Genomic DNA, 19,981 nt, shown 5'->3' with positions numbered 1-19,981 from the left:
ACAAAGAAAGTATATATAAATCGTCAAAATTACACATCGACATACTTAACCCATAAATAAGATAGCTTTGAAAATGTGAACAAAATTGGACCTACAAACCACAAATTTCTAGCATTGTAACCTAAATAATTTGATAGATTATACTCCCTCCATTTCTTTTTAATCTACACACTTTTCTTTTTAGTCCGTTTCTTTTAAATCTTCACACTGTTGTTTTTTCTATCTTTGTTAACATATCACATCTACTTTCTCCTCTTTTTCCACCCATGTGATTCACTTTTTAATATTTTAATCCACTATTTTGTTTGTCTCTTATATTTTTAATACTTTCTCCTTGATTCCCCAAATGTAAAGTGAGTAAATTAAAAAGAAACGAAAAGAGTACTCATTAAAAATAATCCAATTTGATACCCGTACTCCAAACATGCTCTATTAAAGTAAACACGAACCCGACACGACAACCCAAACAGTAGGTGGCCGGGCCATACATGATACCATACAAAAACTGAAAAAACAAACAGAAAAGAAAGTCTTTTTTTTTTTTTATCTTTCAAAAATTTAAAAAAATCGCCGAAATCAAAACACTTTTAATTCGCCGTTTATTTTAACAAATTCGCCAGTTTTTCTCTCTCCTTCTTCCTTCTCTGTAATTTTTGAAGTCGAAGAGAGAGAAACCAACAAACAAACAAACCTTCGAAACCCTAGCTATGGCGGAACAACTTTTTGCTTCTTCGCTCGCACATTGTTAACCATTCTCTCGCAGAATTCGATTCATTTTGCGTCGATTTCTTCAATTAAACTTGGCAATGGCGGATGCTGCATTTTCGACGGTTTTCTTCTCAGCTAGGGTTTCGACCTCATTACGATCGCAGATTTCTCGCGATCCTACATAAGATTAATTAGGCGATCTTTTTAATTTCGTAATTCATTATTGTTTTTTTTCTCGTTGATTTTTTTTGTTTTCGTTTTTTTGGGTGGAGGAGAGAGAAAAGGCGATAATGGCGGGGTGTGAGAGATTAAGGAGGTGTTTGAGAACGTTGTTCTTCATGTTAGCAATGATGGCGTCGTTGTTGGTGCAATGTCTGCCATTGTTGGTCGCCATTGGAGATGTTTTGGTGCCTTGTGCTTTGGTTTCTAGCTTCACTTGTGTTAGATGTTACGGGTTTAAACAACACCTCAAAAGATACGCTTTCAAGAGTTCTTTGATTGATATTCCTCTTGTTTCTGTCCTCAGATCTCTCCTTATTACCTGTATGTCATTACTTTCTCCCTTTTCTTCACTTTATTTTGTGATTTTTTTTGTTTATTGTTGATTACAATGGAGATAACTTTGTTTTTTATGTGTAATTGTTTGATAAATTGAAATTGTTTAGCAGTAGTGAGCTAAGCTTAAGGTGTATTTGAAGATTTTATCATTGACTTTTTTATTGAAATTTGGGCATCTTTGCTGCTAAATGCCTGATATGTGGTTTTGTCATCCTGCTCTGGGAATCCGAATAGGATATAATCGACGAAAGGAGAGACGATATAATGATATGATATGGTATTGTGAATTGGGAATAATTTAGTCAAGAAGGTAAGTTTTGAAAGCAGGGGTTTTGCTGAATTGTATTAGCTTTTCCTTTGAATTCCTCAGTTTTTCCATGTATTAGAAATGCAGTTAATGACAACGGTCAGCTGGACTATTCCTTCATAATTCCTTTTTCTTTCTGTGGTTGTAAATGATAGAGGTTTTGGTTTTATTGGTTCATGTTGATGTGAGGTGATGGGGAAGTATCTTATCGCGTTGATGTGCTAGAAGGATTAAATTATTCTGATTGCCCATATTTATGTAATTTTGGTTATTTGGTAAACATACATAGGTAGTGACAGATCGAAATTAGTTGGAAGATGGTGGAGATGTGTATGTTATGTGAATTTTCCAATACTTACAGACTGATGCATTATGACAGGTGTATATTCTCTCTCTGATACTCCTGCTCTTTCTCATGGACCATATCTTGGAAGTGTGACATTATGTTCTTTTACTTCGACTCTTCTTCTGTCAATTAAGGCTTGTGTTTTCTCTGCGAATTCTCAAATGGAAGCTGAAGCATCACATTCTATTTCAAGGCGTATTCTCCATTTGAAGAAGTCTTGGGGAATGCCTGTCTTGTTTTTGTCGTCCATAGTTTTTGCTCTAGGTCATATGGTGATTGCCTATCGAATTAGTTGCAAGGCGAGGAGGAAACTCCTATTTCATCGCGTTGATCCAGAGACGGTAGGTTTCCTAGTGGTTTGATCTGTTTTCTGTTATCTGTTTCTGACATTGTGTCTATGGACTTAAATTTCGTGTTGTATGACCTCCATAACAGCATATCTTCTCATCATTTATCTATCCTCGTTGATCCTTAAAATAATATCCTGTTTAGTTGAAAATTATCGGGTATTTTGTTATTTTTTCTGATGTGTGATTATCTCCCTGGCAGGTTCTGTCTTGCAAGAGTTTGCTATCTGCCTATCAGAAGATGCCACGGTCTCCTGTTCCCTCCACAGCAAAGACCACCCCTAAAAGTGACAGTGAGATAAGGAAGAAACCTTATGGTCTGGCTCGTTATGAGGGTGCCTTGCCTGTCAGATTACTTGCTGACATTGACAGTTTATTCACAACTTGCCAAGGGTTTACACTCCATTACAAGATTAGCATGCCTAGTTCTCCTCCACGTTCCCTATCGTCCACAACCTTTGTTGAACCCAATAGAAGCTGTACACCTCAGCTGGGTATGAATCGAGTTAATGTAGACCGACCATTAAATGCTCTATCTAAAACCCAACATAACCTTTCCAGAAGCTTTAGTAATCATTTCCATTCATCTTCTTTGTATGACCCATTGCTAGAAAGTTTAGCATGCTCTGCTGTTTCAGCTGATGAGATCCCTCCTCTGAGCCTTGATTCCATGGATGACAAGGATGAAATCGGTGATTTAAGCCCTTTAAAACTGGATTCAGATTTACGGGCATCTGGAGAGTGCGGTATTGTCCTAGTCCATGGATTTGGTGGTGGAGTTTTCTCATGGAGGCATGTGATGGGGACGTTAGCACGTCAAGTTGGTCGCACTGTTGCAGCATTTGACCGGCCTGGATGGGGTTTAACCCCTAGGTTACAAAGGAAGGATTGGGAAGAAAAACAATTGCCAAACCCTTACAGACTTGATACTCAGGTATCGGCTTTCTTGACGATGTCTCTCCCATAATGAATTAGAATATTTATAATAATAGGACTTGCAAATAAGAGTATTATATTTGTTAACACTGACTTCTTTCTTCCCATGTCTCATGCTAATGTAAATGTTCAGTGGGCAATTCTACGGTTGGTGATCACTGTTTACAATAATTTTGAAAGCTTGTAACATGTTGCAACTTTTTGATTGTTAAATGAACAATCTTTCTGCCTGTTAAACTACCATGCTGGTATATTTCCTATTGCATCTGAGTTGTTTAATTTATTCACTATATCTTCACCTCTGTATAATTCAATTTTCCCTAGGGTAGATCGTTAGTCTTAGAAGTTGTACCTAGTTACAACTGTTGGGTTGCTAGTCCTATAGTGCAGTGCGACTTGCCTTTGTGATCTTTGTGCACTTTAGAATCTACCAGATTGGTTCCACATAATCGTGGCAGGAAGTTCTTAAGATTAACATTTAGAAGCCTTAGGGATGGGAATCTTAACTAAAATTATTTGCTAAATTTCCTTACTCCCAAGATCAATGAACAGTGTATGACCAGGAAAAATCAAGTAGTGCTATTTTTTAAATTAACTAGCAAACTGTTGAACTCAGCTCCCCTTGAAATTTGCTACCTAACTGAAAATATGTGAATAAAGCACAATAGGAGCGCACTTGATTGCTGCTCCATGCTTACTTATTCCTAGTTTGTTTTTGTTAGATTACTGAAATTATGTCTGCTTTATATGTGCTTGCTGTGATTTTTTCTGCATCCATATCTTATAAAGCTGTTATATCTATCTGGGTGTCCAATTTCATTTATTTGAATCATTTGTCACTCTCTTTAAGCCCGGGACTTCAAATTTCTTCGTTATAATGCTTCATTGGTTCCTATTACAGGTGGACCTACTTCTGTCCTTCTGTTCAGAAATGGGGTTTTCTTCAGTGATACTTGTTGGCCATGATGATGGTGGATTGCTCGCATTGAGGGCAGCAGAAAAAATGAAAATGTCTGGGAATTCCGCATATGTGAGTAATGCTATTAGGTTTTCTTTCATTTGGAGACTTTTAGTTGGATATATGTTAGGGATTACTGGCCATTGGGGATAATTAAATGGTTTTTGTATATGATAATTGTTGTCTTATTACTCTAATACTTGCTAATATATCTGATTCTTTTTCACAATTCTGTATACGCTTACATTATTTTTGATTGCTTAATATTTCTTTAAAGTTGCGGAGAGTTGGAAGAGTAGCAAACTCTTTCTATCTGTTTGTGACTTTTGTGTGGTGCTTATTCGTGTGTTATCTGGTATTTGGTGATGAATAATATGCGTACAAATTGTTTGTGTATCCAAGATTTGCTATGTATATAATTGGTCCAAATGTGTAATTTTTAATTGGGTTTTGCAAGGGAAAGATGCAGAATTTCAGGCTCTTGATGCAATATGGGTGACTTAAGATGGGATAAAGAAAGGAACTGGGCATAATTTATGTTATTTTTTTTTTACGAATTATGTAGATAGCCAGATAGTGAATGAGAATGAATTTCTGTTGATAGGATCAATTTATCTGGTTACCTTTGGGATCTCATCTATATTCTGACTAAGTTGGGGCTGTACGAGTGTTTGAAAATCAAGGTGCATTGTAGAGTAACTTATGTTATGGTTCTTGAATCTAAGTAGGAATCGACTTATATGAATATTTTGTACTAATTACTAAATATGATTGTATTTACAAGTTTTAATGGCCTCACCCACTTAGTCTATGAAAAATGTGGAATGTTCTTATGTATGGTTGAAGGATTGTCAGGAGATTTTGAAGCAATCAGTATGCATGCTGGAGAGTCCTTTTCATAGCAAAATAGCAAATGAAGCCAGAAAGTTCCTCCATGTAGTGGGCTTTCCTTTGTTTCTGTTGAAGTCATTATTTAAATGAAGCTATGAGGTTTCCTCAATCTGAGAAATGTATTAGAATGTTTTCTGATTAGGAAATTGAAGGCTTCACTAGCTTCGTCTCTAAAAAAAGCTGAAAGTATACGGATATGCACTTTGAGCTGATGTTATAAAGCAGGATCTGCTTTTTTTTATCGTCTTTCTTTTTGTTTGTTTGTGGGAGGAGGTGGGAAGGGAACGATGTCACTTATGTTTTAACTAGAAACTCTTACTTTGATTGAGCCTTTCACTGCACATGGTGAATTTCTTTCAATAAACTAGACTAGAAGACCACTATGCTTCTGTAGTTCAGTATGCATGTTAAGATTGATGGAAACTACGATGAAAGGTAGCCATATATAGTATTTCAGGGTATTACAGATTTTGTCAATCCATTCGTAGATGTTCAGCATATTAATATTGACATAAAGTAGACATTGTATCTCTATATTTTGATCTTGATCAGTGCTATGCTTCTAGTTGTTTTGTTCTATTATTTATTATTATTTTTTAAAATTTTATAGTAGAATACTAGGACGTCCCTGAAAATGAATATTTCTACTTGTATGCAGGTTGCAATCACAGCAGTGGTGCTGCTGAATGTAGATCTCTCCAGAGATGCCGTTCCTTCCTTTGCAAGGATACTTCTGCGTACTTCATTGGGGAAGAAACATTTGGTCCAGCCTCTGCTCCGTACAGAAATTACACAAGTGGTTAATCGTCGTGCATGGTATGATGCTACCAAGTTGACAACAGAAGTCTTAAATCTATACAAGGTATATTTTAGGGTGTAAAGCTTTGTGACTCATAATTTCATGTAAGAGTAGCATTGTGTTGAAAACCTCCAATTACACCAAGTCAATTACTAACTTTGTGCTACAAATGCATGCAAACAGGCGCCTCTCTGTGTAGAAGGCTGGGATGAGGCTCTCCATGAGATTGGTAAGCTTTCTGGTGAAACAATTCTATCGTCTGAAAAAGCAGCGACACTAGTGAAAGCTGTTCAAGATTTGCCTATATTGACCGTCACTGGAGCTGAAGATGCACTTGTTTCTATAAGATCTGCCCAAACTATGGCTTCCAAATTTGTAGATTCTGTAAGTTTTGTGTCTACTTATAAAACTGATTGTATGCTCTTATCTTTTCGTTGTCTTATATTAAAAATCATCATCATGTGGGTCATTTTACATCCCTCTTTCAAATTCCCTGTGTTTGAGTTTGGGATTCTGTGAGAGAGCATGGATTAGGCAGCTGCAACTAACCAGCCAAAATGCAGTTGAAGTATGTTATGACTTATAATTTCGAATACCCAGGTTGTGTGATTGCCAGCGAATAGTGTGCAAAGGCTTTTAGACATTCGGTTCTGAACATATCTCACTGCATAGTCCAGCTGGTTGGTTCAGCATGTTCAGCCAGGCAGACTAGTCTTGGATTGCTTGATTTATTAGACAAAGCAGCTAGAAGATTGGGTGCTAGTAAATTACTTCTAATTATGTTCCACAAAAAGTTGTTCATGCTGTCCCTCCCCCCAAAGCTGGAAAGAAGCACCATATAAGAACTTAAAACTCTCGTTCCTTTTGCTTGCCCAACCTGTTTAGTATCTGGGGAAATTTCTTTCAACAATTGGGGATGTTCGAAAGTCATGTATTTTGCCTTCCCTTTTAACTTGATTGGTGCAATTGTGCAGAGACTAGTTGCTATATCAGGATGCGGCCATCTTCCACATGAGGAATGCCCTAAGGCTTTGCTTGCAGCTGTGTGCCCGTTTATTTGTCGAGTTCTATGCGATTTTGAAGTGTAGTTGTGTAGGTCAAGTAGAGTGATTTTTTATCACCTAGTGAGCTGGCTTTCGAGGGTCATTCTGTTTCCTCGTTGAAACACGGAGAAGAAATCATAGTGTTCCTCTTCCCTCAATGGTAGTTTCGGTTAGCTGGAACTTCACTTCAAACTCCAAGAAGTTGCAGGTGAGTTCCATGTAAATTCCCTTCTTAAGTTTAGTTACTCTAATTTAGAAGGTTTCTTGTCAATACGTAGATCTTGTTGTTGGCTGCCAAAGGGTTAGACAATGACATAATTTGTATACATCATTTTACAATCTACGTGTTGGTCACTGTTTTGTACCTTCAACAATCGATGAGTTGAAAGAAAAATTTTATTCATCCCTGTATTTGAATATAATGCATTAGTGGTAGAATCCGAAAGAGAAACTCCCATAGCATATGTTACTTGGACTGAATTGTGTTTACTGTTTTGTACCTTCAACAATCGATGAGTTGAAAGAAATTTTTTATTCATCCCTGTATTTGAATATAATGCAGTAGTAGTAGAATTCGAAAGAGAAACTCCCATAGCATATGTTACTTGGACTGAATTGTGTTTTTGCAATTGTTCTTTTATGAATCTTTTTTCAATTGTCTTATATTAGTTCTTGATCTGAGTAAAGCGCGATAGCTACATTACGCCCTAGTGACAGAGGAAGGGCGACGTTCCCCCATTTTCGGACTATGGCGTAATTAAGTCTTTGTAGTGATTGATCATTTCTTTGTATGTCGAAAGAACAACTGATGACAGATGAAGGGATGTTGAGATGTTGTGGTAATATAGTGTCTTTACTCTAGGGCATAATGTTCCCTCCCACATTCGGGATGGCTGGATTACACGCTCAACCATCCAGCCATCCAGGGTTATGTAATTTCTAACAATGAAAGTGATCAAGTTAACAAACTAAATGAGAAGAATTCCCCAGTATTATGTCAGATCTGTTTATTATACATTTATAAGTAATGTAATTGCATCAATGTTTAAAAGTTGAACTTACAATATCATTTTTTATAAGGTAGATCATTTACCACCATTTCAATGGCAGAATTATTGTTAAACAATGTGAGCAAAAAGGGAAAAGGTGATGCTTGTCAATTTTAAAATTTCTTTGCTGGCTTATTTTAATTCAATCTCTATAACACACTTATATCTCAACTATTTTACTCAAAAATACATATGACAAAAAAAATAGAATCGTTATGTTATTTTTCAATTAACCAACTAACTTTTTTTTCATTAAAATTAATAAAGAAAAATATCTTATGATTTCACATAGAATTATAATTTAAAGAATAAATATTCAGTTTTAGACTAATCACTAATGAAGTAAATTCATATTAAAATTAGTTTTCTTAATTGTTCATTCACTAATATTTGTTGTCAAAATTTCTTAGAAAATTAGCAAATTCCGGTCTGATCTTCAGTGCAGTGAAAATCCCGATTCCGGGTCTTCAGTCCGGTCTGGTTCAAACTTGAAAATTTTTGGTCCGGGCCTGTGGATCTGAATTTCTGATTTTTTTAGTAAAAATAGTTTATTTATTAAAAAAGTTTTAAAGGTAGAAAATTACAAACTTAAAAACCTACTATTTATTACCTTTAGGAATATTGTTATTAAAATTATTAAATTTTGATTATATCTAATTTATAAATATGTTTAAATCAAATAAAAAAAGTTTTTTTTTTCTTACAAAAAAATAGATTCCGGTCCAACAGATCCAGAATCGGATTGTAAATTTTCCGATCTAGTTCAAGCTCACATTTTTTTTCAAATTTTGATCCATTGATCCAGCCGATTCCGATTCGAACCGGTCTATTTTGGAGCAAAAGTTCGTATTCATGTTCTCTTGCCATAATATCATAGGTGAAACCGTGAAAGATCAAAAGCAGTAAAAAATTAATGACACTAACCATAATATCATAGGTGAAATCCTGAAAGATCAAAAGCAGTAAAAAATTAATGACACTAACCATGATATCATAGGTGAAACCGTGAAAAATCAAAAACAGTACAAAATTAATGACACTAACTATAATATCATAGGTGAAATCGTGAAAGATCAAAAGCAGTAAAAAAATTAATGACACTATACGTCTCCTTTGCCACAACAACCATTACTAACTTTCCTGTCTTGCGTAAAGGAATTCTACATATTAGATGTCAACTGTCGTGCTAGGCTACGACTACTTTATGGAGAGACTATGTAATAGTATTTGGCCTGTAGTAGCAATCAAGATTCAAGTCTCAAGACAATCAAGAGTAGTCAATCCAATATGAATGGAACTTTGTTTCTAATTTTGTGTTTGGTTCTTGCTCATCCTCAATTTCTTAACCGATCCGTTATTATTGCATGGGAGGCATATATTTTTTTTATTTTTTTTTGATAAGGAGAACAAGCTTAGACTAACACCTTAGTCCGGGGCCAACCTAAAACATCCTTTCGGATGATAAGGGAGAAATCCATACAATAAGGAGGAAACCAATATAACAGGGAAGGGAAGTCATGCGCCTTCTTAGCCATGAAATCAGCAGCCTTGTTAGCTTAACGAAAGCAGTGACGAAACTCGCACATTTAAAACCGTAGAGCATCCATACCTGCATCTTTAACAATGTTAGAAATCTCCCACGGAATATGCCAAGAATTTATGTGGCTTGTGTATCCTGTATCGGGTTTTTACTTAGAATATATTTAACTCTTACATTAATAAAAGATTCTAAGAAATTATCACTAACTATCACTTTCTCTTAGTACGGTATAAAAAAAAACATTTCATTTATTTTGTAATCAAGGAAGTATTAAATGATCTTAGGGAACTATCACTTTACTTTCACATTCATACATCTTGTTCCATCATTTATATTTAATAAAAAAATTCAAAAATAACAAAAACTCAATGGGGCAAACAAATAGAGACAAAATGAGTATTTCATACTCCATCGGTTTCTTTTTAATTGTTACACTTACATTTTTCACGCATACCAATGAAAAGTAATATCTCTAGTTCTGTATTTGTAAAAACTATAGAAACTACATATTAATAAAATACATAGTAAGACGAATCTAACAAGATCCTAGTGACTATATTTTTATTTACGTACAAATCACAAACGATGATCAAAGTGAAATTTGTGAATAGTGTACAATGTCAAAGTATAACAATTAAAAAAGAAACGGATGTAGTAGGTGGTAGAATTTGCAAATTCGCCTAAAAGAGGTATTGGCTATTATTAGCTTAAACCTAAAATAAGCTCAACTACCATTTTGTTTATATTTCGTGAGGTACAAGAGCTAAAAGTTGAGCTAAAAATACCCTCATTTTAGTAAAAAAATTCCAATAGATCCATATAACTTTTGTTCAGTGATGACATGAATTATTGTAATAATCATGCTTTTAATAATTAACCACTTAATCATATACTCACTCTAATCCATCACTAAATTTAATAAATCAAGTTCAAATACGTTCATTAGAAGAAACTCTACTTCTAATATTAATTAAAGATCTTATCAAACAATAAAAAGAGTTGTGTTAAACCATTAAATTCTGGTGATTACTTGATTAGTAAGGGTGCGTTCTGTTCAACTTAGAAAATTAAGTTTCAGGTCCAATAAGTTCAGATAAATTGCAATAAGGTTTAATAAGTGCAATAAGTTCCAATAAGTTTCAATCAGGTGCAATAAGTTCCAATCAGGTGCAATAAGTTCCAATCAAGTCTAATAAGGTCCAATAAGGTCCAATAAGTTCCAATCAGGTCTAATAAGATCCAATAAGGTCCAAATAGTCAATCTTTAATAAACATTTAATAAGAGATAATAATAATCATTATTTTTAAAGGACGAATTATAATAATTATTACTCCATAAAAAATTTTGAAGGGTAGTATCTACGTTAGTGGTAATATTTATATTATTCATGGTCAATGTTTTTGTCTAATAAGGTCAAATAAGTTTCAATCAGGTCCAATAAGGTCTAATAAGTTTCATTCAGGTCTAATAAGGGCTAATAAGTTTCAATCAGGGCCAATAAGGTCTAATAAGTTTCAATAAGGTCAATAAGTTCCAATAAGGTCTAATAAATTCCAATCAGGTTCAATCAGGTCCAATAAGTTGAATCAGGTCCAATCAGGTTTAATAAGTTCCAATAAGTTCAGTTCAGGTTTAATAAGTTCAGTTCAGATAAGGTCCAATAAGTCCAGGGCCAATAAGTTGAATAGGACGCACCCTAATTTTTCTTTGTATAAAAGGGAAAATATAATTATTACCTCTGTTTCTATTATCTGCAACGATTAGATATTTTTCTTCTCTACTTTATGTCAAATCGATGCACATAGTTATAAGCGGAGGTAGTACATACATTCTCCGTTATGAAATAAGTTTTTTACTTCATCCGTTTCTTAATAAGTGCAACATAGAAAAAGTGGGGGAATACCAAGGAATGTAGAGAGAGAAAGTTGGGACCACAATAAAATAGAGTAATTCAAGTGATGAAACAAAAAAGTTGTGGTCTCCTCTTGTTTTTTGGTGGCATATTTGTAATAATATTGAACTTTTTTTTATCATTTTGAGTTTGGTTGCACTTATTGTGACTATTCCAAATAAGGAAAATGTTGCACTTATTAAGAAACGGAGGTAGTATTTTATATGCGAGCTTTTTGAGATAATTTTTTTTTTGAGGGGATTTTGAGATAATTATTTTTAAAAAAAGGAATTATAAAAGTTTTATAAAAGAAAAAGGAAAATAAAAGTGAGAGAAATAAAAAGAAGTTTTTTTTAGATAGAGACAAAGAAAACATTTCTCCTTTTGGAAAAAAAAAGAAGTTTTTGAAAAGCATGTGAAGAGACTAATCGCTGAAGTTCGTGGGTGATGAACATGGTACTATGGTAGTGTAATAGAGTATATTAACCTGCGCACATAAATTTTGGTGCAAAAAAATACCTCTTACAATCATTTGTTACTTGTTTGACACAAACAAAAAATCTCCCAACTCCCAAAAATCTCCATTGCACAAATTCTTCATTTTTTCTCTCTCTCTCTTCAACACTCTGTTCATCTTTTTCCCTCATTTCATCTGGGTAAGAGAATTTCTTCCACTTTATTATAATTCTAATACTTTCACTTTTTTTGCTTGTTCTTGTTTATGTTAGTTGATGAATGTGTGTTGAGTGTTGTATGATGTGTGCTTTTTTTTTTTATTAACTTTAAAAGTGGGTACTTCGATTATTGATGTTTTTTGGGTTTTCTTTGTTTGTCTTTTGAGTTTGATTTTTCGTCAGTTATTTGTAAGAAAATTTCTTCCATTTTATAATTTGCATGAATACTTTCACTTTTGTTCCTTGTTGTTGTTTAATGTTAGTTGATGAATATGTGTGTATGATGTTGATGAATGTGGGTGCATGATTTTTGTTTTTCTTTATAAACTTTAAAAGTGGGTACTTTGATTATTGATATTTTTTGGGTTTTTCTTTTTTTTTTTTGTCTTTTGAGTTTGATTTTTCGTCAGTTATTTGTAAGAAATTTTCTTCCATTTTATAATTTGCATGAATATTTTCACTTTTGTTCCTTCTTGTTGTTTAATGTTAGTTGATGAATATGTGTGTATGATGTTGATGAATGTGTGTGCATGATTTTTGTTGTTCTTTATTAACTTTAAAAGTGGGTACTTTGATTTTTGATATTTTTTTGGTTCTTATTTTTGTCTTTTGAGTTTGATTTTTCGTCAGTTATTTATAGATAAACAAAATCAACAGTACCCTTTTGAGTTGTCTTAACTGCTATGATTTGCTCAATCTAAGTGTGGCGTTTACTTTGTTAATGTAGAGTAAGTAATTGAATAGGGGATTTTCTTTGTATGAGATTTGTGTAGATACAAGCTATGTCAAATATTGTGGAGGAAAATTTTCAATGGGGTAGGAAGATTGAGATTACTAGTACAGATGGTGAGCTTTACAGCTCCTTCACTTATGAAGGGGTGGAGTACTCTCGTTTCGAGTCCATATTTATGTATCGCGAGGGTGCGAGAGAGACTGACATTGGTATACTCACAAAAATATGGAGGACAAAGAAGGGAGGGAAAAGAGGGAAGGTAAACTGGTTTTTTCGCCCTGTCGATATCTGCAATTACTTGGGAGATCACAGGCCGTCGTGGAATCATCTCTTTCTGGCCTCTGGCCAGGGTAAAGGAGTTTCTAACATAATTCCTCTGGTAATTTTCCATGTTATTGTAATTTTGCTTTTAACTGAATGTGTGAATGTTTGTAAGTTTTCTTCCTAATTTTATCTCAGGAAGCTATCATTGGAAAATGCAATGTTGTTTGTATTTCAAAGGATAGCAGGATCATTACACCTTCTAAATCAGATTTGGAAAAGGCCGATTATGTATTTTCGCATGTCTTTGATGTTGAAGATCGAAAAGTTTCTGCTATTCTTCCTGATAGAATTGACAACATAAGAGGTTAGTTGACAATTTGCTTATATTTCTTCCGTCCCATATTACTTTGTGAACTTGCCTTTGGTTTGGGAAATGAAATAGTGGATAAAGAGTAGAAAAGGTAAGAAAAACTGTGAAATTGGAGGGAGAAAATGTAAGAGACTGTGGCGTTGGGGATAGGGGGAGGGGAAGGAGGAAGGAGAATGAGTAAAGGTGCAATTGATGTGGGACAATCAATAGAGGCAAGTATACAAATAATACTGGACAACTAATACAGGCATTGTAGGACAAATGGACTAATGGAGTAGTATTGTACAATTTGATTTCTGATTTAGGTGAATATAGACGGTTGGCTTATATATTTTTTAATTGACTGCAGTGGAACGTGTGCTCAATTGGAATCGAGACAAGCCCAAAGCAAGTGCAGAATGCAGCCCAAGATATATGAAAGAAGAAATTCCGACTATACCTGAAGGTCAACCTCTAAAGAAGAGAAAGATTGTATCAGTGTCAGGTACTCAGGCTACTTCATCCTTATCATTGATGATTAGTGCACAACAGAATGTCTGAATACTTTTGTCTGATTTAATTTCAGAGGCAGATTCTCTCCCCTTGTCTCAGGATGGCCGAAAATGGTTCTGCGAATTGGTATGTCTTTGCGTAACTATATGTTGATCATTCACAGTCATATGTACCGCCTTAGGCGACATGACTTGTCTAATCTTTCATTTGACTTTCTCATTCAAGTACTATGCGCTCACTGATTTGTTCAATGTCTTTGTTGAAACTGGTTGTATAGTTAGTGTGTCTATTAATTATACCCATGCATTTAAAAGCATTTATTTTGCAGCCGTGGGAGGAAAAAGTAAAGGAAGCTCATGAGCATGGAACGCTCGTTCACATGGTTAACTTGGATCCATCCTATACCTCATCAGACGTACAGGTAACTTAATTTTTACGTTTATTTGTTGCTTGGGAGATTCTTGTGCTTTTCATAAGCAAATTGCAATGAGTACCTATCTGAACATGTATTCCTATCAATTTCAGTACTTAATCAAGTAGTTATTAATGCTAGAACACCTTTTTTCAGTTGCGTAGGGTACCATACTTTGTTAATTGAGTCTTTTCTTTGGTGTTTAGGTGCGATTAGAATGGTGCATTTACTTAATAATTCTAGGCAAAATGTCGTATGAGATGTTTTCATAGTGATTTATTGCGAGAGTGGGTGACCTTCTCTTCTCAAGAGGCAAACACTTGTATTATAATCTATATAGGTAACTTTTGACGTTGTGTAATAAGTTTGTACATGACCATCTCACCTAAGACTTGGTCTTATAGCTTTTTACCACCTAAGGAATTCCATATCCTCCAGTTCTCTTGTTTTTCCTCTTAATAATTTTTTAATAGTTTAAGTTTCGTATTACTATATAGAGATTTTGTAGTACCATTAGAAGCTTTTAGCAACGCACTAGTATGCCAAGTGACCCAAGCCTTGCTTGGTACCGTACCTATTTTACAGTATGTGTAGCCACTTTCCTATTTCTGGAAACAATTTGTATATCAATTTATTTAATACAAAGATGCCCTTGAGTTTGCATTTTAAAAGTAGTAAGAAAGGTAGCTTTGGGGTAAACTTTATTACTTCTATTTTTTTCCGAATGTTACTAAAAGAAAATCATGATTTTCAAATTTTCATAAAGTTAATTGATCTTTTGTGGATCCCTTGTGATACATGAATCTTGAAGGCTCAGGGATTCGTTTCTTCTGTTGAATGGTGAAACTGAGATTATGGCTCCTTGTCTTCATGCCCTCACCCTCTTTCTCCTTTCCAAGTGTGCCACCTTTTTTCTTACTATTCACGTAGTACCTTAAAGAGAACTTAGGTTATCTTGCTCGGTAACTAATAAGCTTTTCGCTTTCTTGCATCATGTTAGGCTTATGATTTATATCACCTCTTCCGTACTGATTGTTGCTCAATGGGCAGGATATAATTTGGAGTGCTTTTAAGCTAAAGGTTGATGCAAAGATCATGCCACCTAGACATTCTTTCAAACCATCATATGGTACGTGCTTTTTCATTTTCGATACCAAAATGCTATAATTTGTACTATGAACAATATCTTAAAGCTATAACTTGTACTTGCAGGAGAGGCACTGGTTATATTCAAATCAGAGGATGATGCAGATTTTGTCATATTTGAGTTGGACCGAAAATGCCTTATAGTTGGAGGAGGAAGGTAATTTTTACAATTACTTGTAAATCTTTTCAAAAACTTAAACAAAAACACTTCTAGTGCATTACATCTGTCGTACATCCCAAGTGTAGTTTTGGTTTTGATAATTGATACAGCCATTGCTCATTTGATTAAATTGAAAACAAAATGATGTGTTTATTTGGATTACAAGTGAGCAATAAGAATGCGTGTATAAAATAATGTGTTTATTTGGAGACACATGGCATATAATATTTTATTTGCACAAATAAAAGAAAAGAAATTAGGTACTTTTTGTTATAAATTATGATCCTAATGATCAGTTTGATTAACAACAATTAAGTCCGCATGTTTTTTTTCCTTCCCTATTTTCATTACTACTTAATATCACCTCTAAAGTAGTAATGGAATGGTAAAGAAAGTTTATGAAGAATAGGAAATCTTTTGGGGTGAATCACCATTATCATGTAGTTGACTAATTGTACATCGACGTAGAATGGGTGTAGAACTTTCATATATATATATATATATATATAATATATATATATATTATATATATTATATATATATATATATATAATATATATACATATAAGGTCATAACCAATTAACCATTAACACAATATATTATCACCAATATAATGTGGAGTTATCCCTTGTGAAAAATTAGAATACAATTATTTGAATCAAGTGGTGATTAGCATAAAGTTCATTAATGTCAATTAAGAGGCAGATAGTGTTAATATGAAAACAATCCCAAGTAGAATTAGATTATTTTGCTCTAAAAACACCCATACCACTACATTCCAGCATCCTTTAAGAAAAAGGGATTATAAGCAATTCCTTTATTTTTAAGTAGTAGATAATGTCGAGATGACGTAACTAAAAGGTACCTAAATTCAGTTAACCTATTCATGAAGGAATCTATAGGTAGTCCACAACATTAAATAAGTAATGAAATTACTTGTAAGCAGAGACGTTAAGATCAGACCTGCTTTCCAGGGCACATGAATAAATTCCTGTTAGGATTACGATCCCAATATAGTGGTCTTTTTAATGGTTTTCACTTTTCAGACATGTATGTAGTAGAGGAACCAAGTTCGAAAGCTGCTCTGTCCCTCTACAGATTGTCGTCTGGAATTTCACCACCTGATCCCCATAGTGGTTTGGGTGGTCCTTGCATCTGATAGTAATCTAACCTGGGATTGGCTAGAGTTTCGGGATGTTTTTATTAGTTAATTCCTCTTTATTATTAGTTTTCTAATTTCTTTTTTGTTTTCTTCGTATTAGAAAGATATTGTACTTGATACTAGGCAGGTGTGGTTTTATTTTTGTCAAGTGAATTTATGATGCTGCTGTTTCTTGATTCCAGGCCACTGATTGCTTGCAATATCGCTCTTTACGAACCTGATAAAACCTGCAATTTTCCTGGCCATCTGATCATGGATAGGATGTTGAAGTTGAAATATGACAAGGTGATTTGCTCTACGCCTCTACCAATTTTTTAATTCAACCTGCTTCATACCTATGTTTTGCTCCCAATCTGTAAATGATCATTGTTTGTTTTTTGTTCATGAAGAGAAAGGCTGTGTTTGCTTCCCACTGCGCTCAGGCAAACACAATTGAGCATGATATGGCGATGCAATGGCGCGTATTTCAAAAAAGATCTGATCTGTGGTGGGAAGCTTTACTCAAGGTGCCACTTTTACTCTATTTTCTCTTGTAGAGATGGCTATGCGGCAGAGCAGATGTAGTGGGTGCTTTGCTGTATCTATGACCATACCCATCTATGTTTTCCGTACTCGTCACCTCATTGCCCATATTGCATACCGTAAGAATATGCTGCTTTAACATAGAAGAAGTTGACAATAATAATATTTGCAACTACAACTAAATGTTTGTATAGAACTAAATGTTTTTGTAAAATATGCCAACTAATGGGAGTGCCTTCCCACAATGATTCTAATCTGACCCTGAAGAAACAAGTTTAGCAAGGGTTATGGGGGAACTTTGTGATTAATTTTCTACGCTCCCATTGCCAAACGAACTACCCTCTTTTTAGACGTGTTGGTAGTATCAAGCTCTTCGAATTATATCAGGAACCATGGAGCAAAGAAACTCCAATTGAGACAACATAGATTGCTGGGATGCATACTTAGGAAGGGTATGCTTTTTTAGAAGTTAATATATACTTCCTCTTTTTCTTTGTAGTTGTAATGCTCCAACCTCCAACTCTCACGTTTCTCCGATACACAACTTTGTCCATGAATATCTTTAATTATCTAATACTTCCTTCGATCTCTTTAAATTGAAACTCTTCTTGCTTTCAGGTGTTTCAGTTTAGTTATACCTATTTCGGTTATTTCTTATCCTTATCTCTTTCCACCTTAATTATTGTGCCTCCCTCCATATTGCATCTAAATCAGAACACTAGAAGTATAGTAGTAAAATTATAAAAGATTGATGGTTAGAAAATATACATTATCGAGAATAGTCGAATTATGTTCCACCTAAGATAGTTTGGGAAGGGGTCAACATCATGCACGTTGAGTGGAGCGAAAATTTTCATTTATAGATACAATGCTTATACATGAAGTTTATCTGTAGGAACAGAGAGTGTTACTTGCCTATCAATCTATCATCCTTCCACTGAGTGTAACTTGCCTGTCCTCATCCTTTTACAGTTTCACTCACCATCAAAGTCTCACTCATACCTGTATTAAGTGGGTTTTAGTACAATGCTATTGCTTTCGCCCCACTTATCACTAGACTTGGCGAAGTTGATTCGAATCTAAAGACCCAAACTGGAACTCGATTCAGATCCAAAACTATACTCAAAAATCAAAACTCAACATGAAACTTGAAATAAACTAAATGGAACCGAAACCAACCCAAAAATCATGTTTCCTATTATTCTGGCTGTCTAATTTTATTTCGCCTAAACATCGAGGGGTGAGTTTTGAGATTTGGTAGGCGTACTCAAATATTCTTTCTATTTTCTCTTATTCTGCCCTGTCAAATTTATAGCGAAGTTGTAATTTTTGTCATTGACGTAGAATCAAGAGAACGAGATTTCACCTTGTCTAAGCCTGATGCTGAAGAGCTGTCAATCAGTTGAACATAGAGCAGCAGAGGAAACACAGTGAACCATATCCAGCTTGGTAAGAATGCATTGCTAATCAAAGAATATTGTTGTTATATGTTCCAACAGTTACTATTGTTTCGCATTGAAGCTTGTTTTGGTTTGTATTTTCGCAGGATTCCTTCTGTTGTGAGCTTATGAGCACTATTAGGAGTGCGGGCCTTACCATTTGCGAACTTTTTGAGGTTGGCACGAGGGAGTCGAGAGTTTTTTTTTGTATAGTAGGAAGCAAATCAAATTAAGCGCAACTCTGTGCTTCATAATTTTTGGATGTTAGGCATTAATCATTTTGGATGTTGCTATATAGGAACTTTTGTTTGCACCAAGTTTCTTAGGTAAAACACAAAAATTATCTGTAATTATTATCTCCTCGGCAATGTAAATGACTTCATTAGATGATAATATTACGTTTTCTGTTGGTCGAATTTACAGATTTGCTCACCGAAACTTTTTAGATATGTTTCCAATGCAGTTGTTATTGTTGTTTGAAATGGACACTATTATTTACCGTTCGTATTTTACTAAAAATTGCCTGTATTAAGTTTGATATGCTTGGAGATTGTTTTGGGTTTGAGACAATTATCGTTGTTTAAATTGTAACATTTGTTTTACACACTTCGTTGCTTCTGATGAAGCATACAATAATGTTAGATCATTCTCATAGATCAACAAACAGAAGATACTCAGCAAAAAGTTAATATCATTATTTCAACTATGTAGGATTACCATTTAAACAATAGAAAAGCCAAATAATATTGTGCATGAACTATTACACGACTAAACGCAGTAAAGTTTACAAAAGAAGCCAAGATCCAAATTCTACCAGACTACCACCCAAGCCTTAGAGTCCTGAGTGTAAGCACCAAGCTTAGGATGGAATGATGGATCGGAATACTTCCGCCTATGAAGCACGACAACCTCTATTGGAATATGAAAATTTTCTATATACATAATAAATTTGTGTCCGTTTTGTGCTAATGAAACTCGAAATGAACAAGGGATCCACTAGCATACACTGCTGACCTACATAAGAATGTTTACTCTCTAAACACGCTCCTTGTTCATCTCCTTTACTTATAATTTGCTCCCTTCTTTAGAAAGAAGTTATAATCGCTAAGATCTTTTCAAGACTAGACCCCCTTCAAAATTCTACTGTATTATTACCTATAAAAGAAATAAAAATTAATAAAAGTAATAACACAATGTCTAATTACAAAAGTAAGGGCTCAAGACTATTTCGA

The 19,981-nt window shown here is 34.4% G+C and overlaps 2 protein-coding genes across 3 annotated transcripts; both read left to right on the top strand.

The window, feature by feature from the left end:
* Positions 1–538: 538 nt before the first annotated feature.
* LOC104904622 (uncharacterized) lies at positions 539–7,344 on the top strand. The gene is made up of 7 exons (XM_010692924.4): positions 539–1,251; positions 1,953–2,260; positions 2,469–3,200; positions 4,104–4,232; positions 5,710–5,913; positions 6,034–6,234; positions 6,825–7,344. Exons 1-7 carry the CDS (start codon positions 999–1,001, stop codon positions 6,936–6,938), a joined length of 1,941 nt encoding a protein of 646 aa, XP_010691226.2. The 5' UTR covers positions 539–998; the 3' UTR covers positions 6,939–7,344.
* A 4,395-nt stretch (positions 7,345–11,739) lies between these two features.
* Positions 11,740–19,165, top strand: LOC104904621 (hypothetical protein). 2 transcript variants are annotated; one of them, XM_010692923.4, is made up of 12 exons: positions 11,740–12,030; positions 12,822–13,160; positions 13,241–13,409; positions 13,765–13,899; positions 13,981–14,033; positions 14,236–14,328; positions 15,370–15,448; positions 15,532–15,622; positions 16,971–17,073; positions 17,178–17,294; positions 18,655–18,759; positions 18,857–19,165. In XM_010692923.4, the coding sequence occupies exons 2-11, from the start codon at positions 12,831–12,833 to the stop codon at positions 18,742–18,744; spliced, it is 1,260 nt and encodes a 419-aa protein (XP_010691225.2). In that variant the 5' UTR covers positions 11,740–12,030; positions 12,822–12,830; the 3' UTR covers positions 18,745–18,759; positions 18,857–19,165. The 2 variants fall into 2 exon arrangements, with proteins under 2 accessions (XP_010691225.2, XP_048492829.1); XM_048636872.2 differs by having other exon boundaries at positions 11,740–13,160.
* Positions 19,166–19,981: the final 816 nt, after the last annotated feature.

Source organism: Beta vulgaris, chromosome 9, assembly GCF_026745355.1.
Source record: "Beta vulgaris subsp. vulgaris cultivar EL10 chromosome 9, EL10.2, whole genome shotgun sequence".
In the NCBI taxonomy this organism is placed as follows: Eukaryota; Viridiplantae; Streptophyta; class Magnoliopsida; order Caryophyllales; family Amaranthaceae; genus Beta; species Beta vulgaris.
Note: the sequence above shows the minus strand (reverse complement) of the source record. Positions and strands in the feature narration are given on the sequence as shown.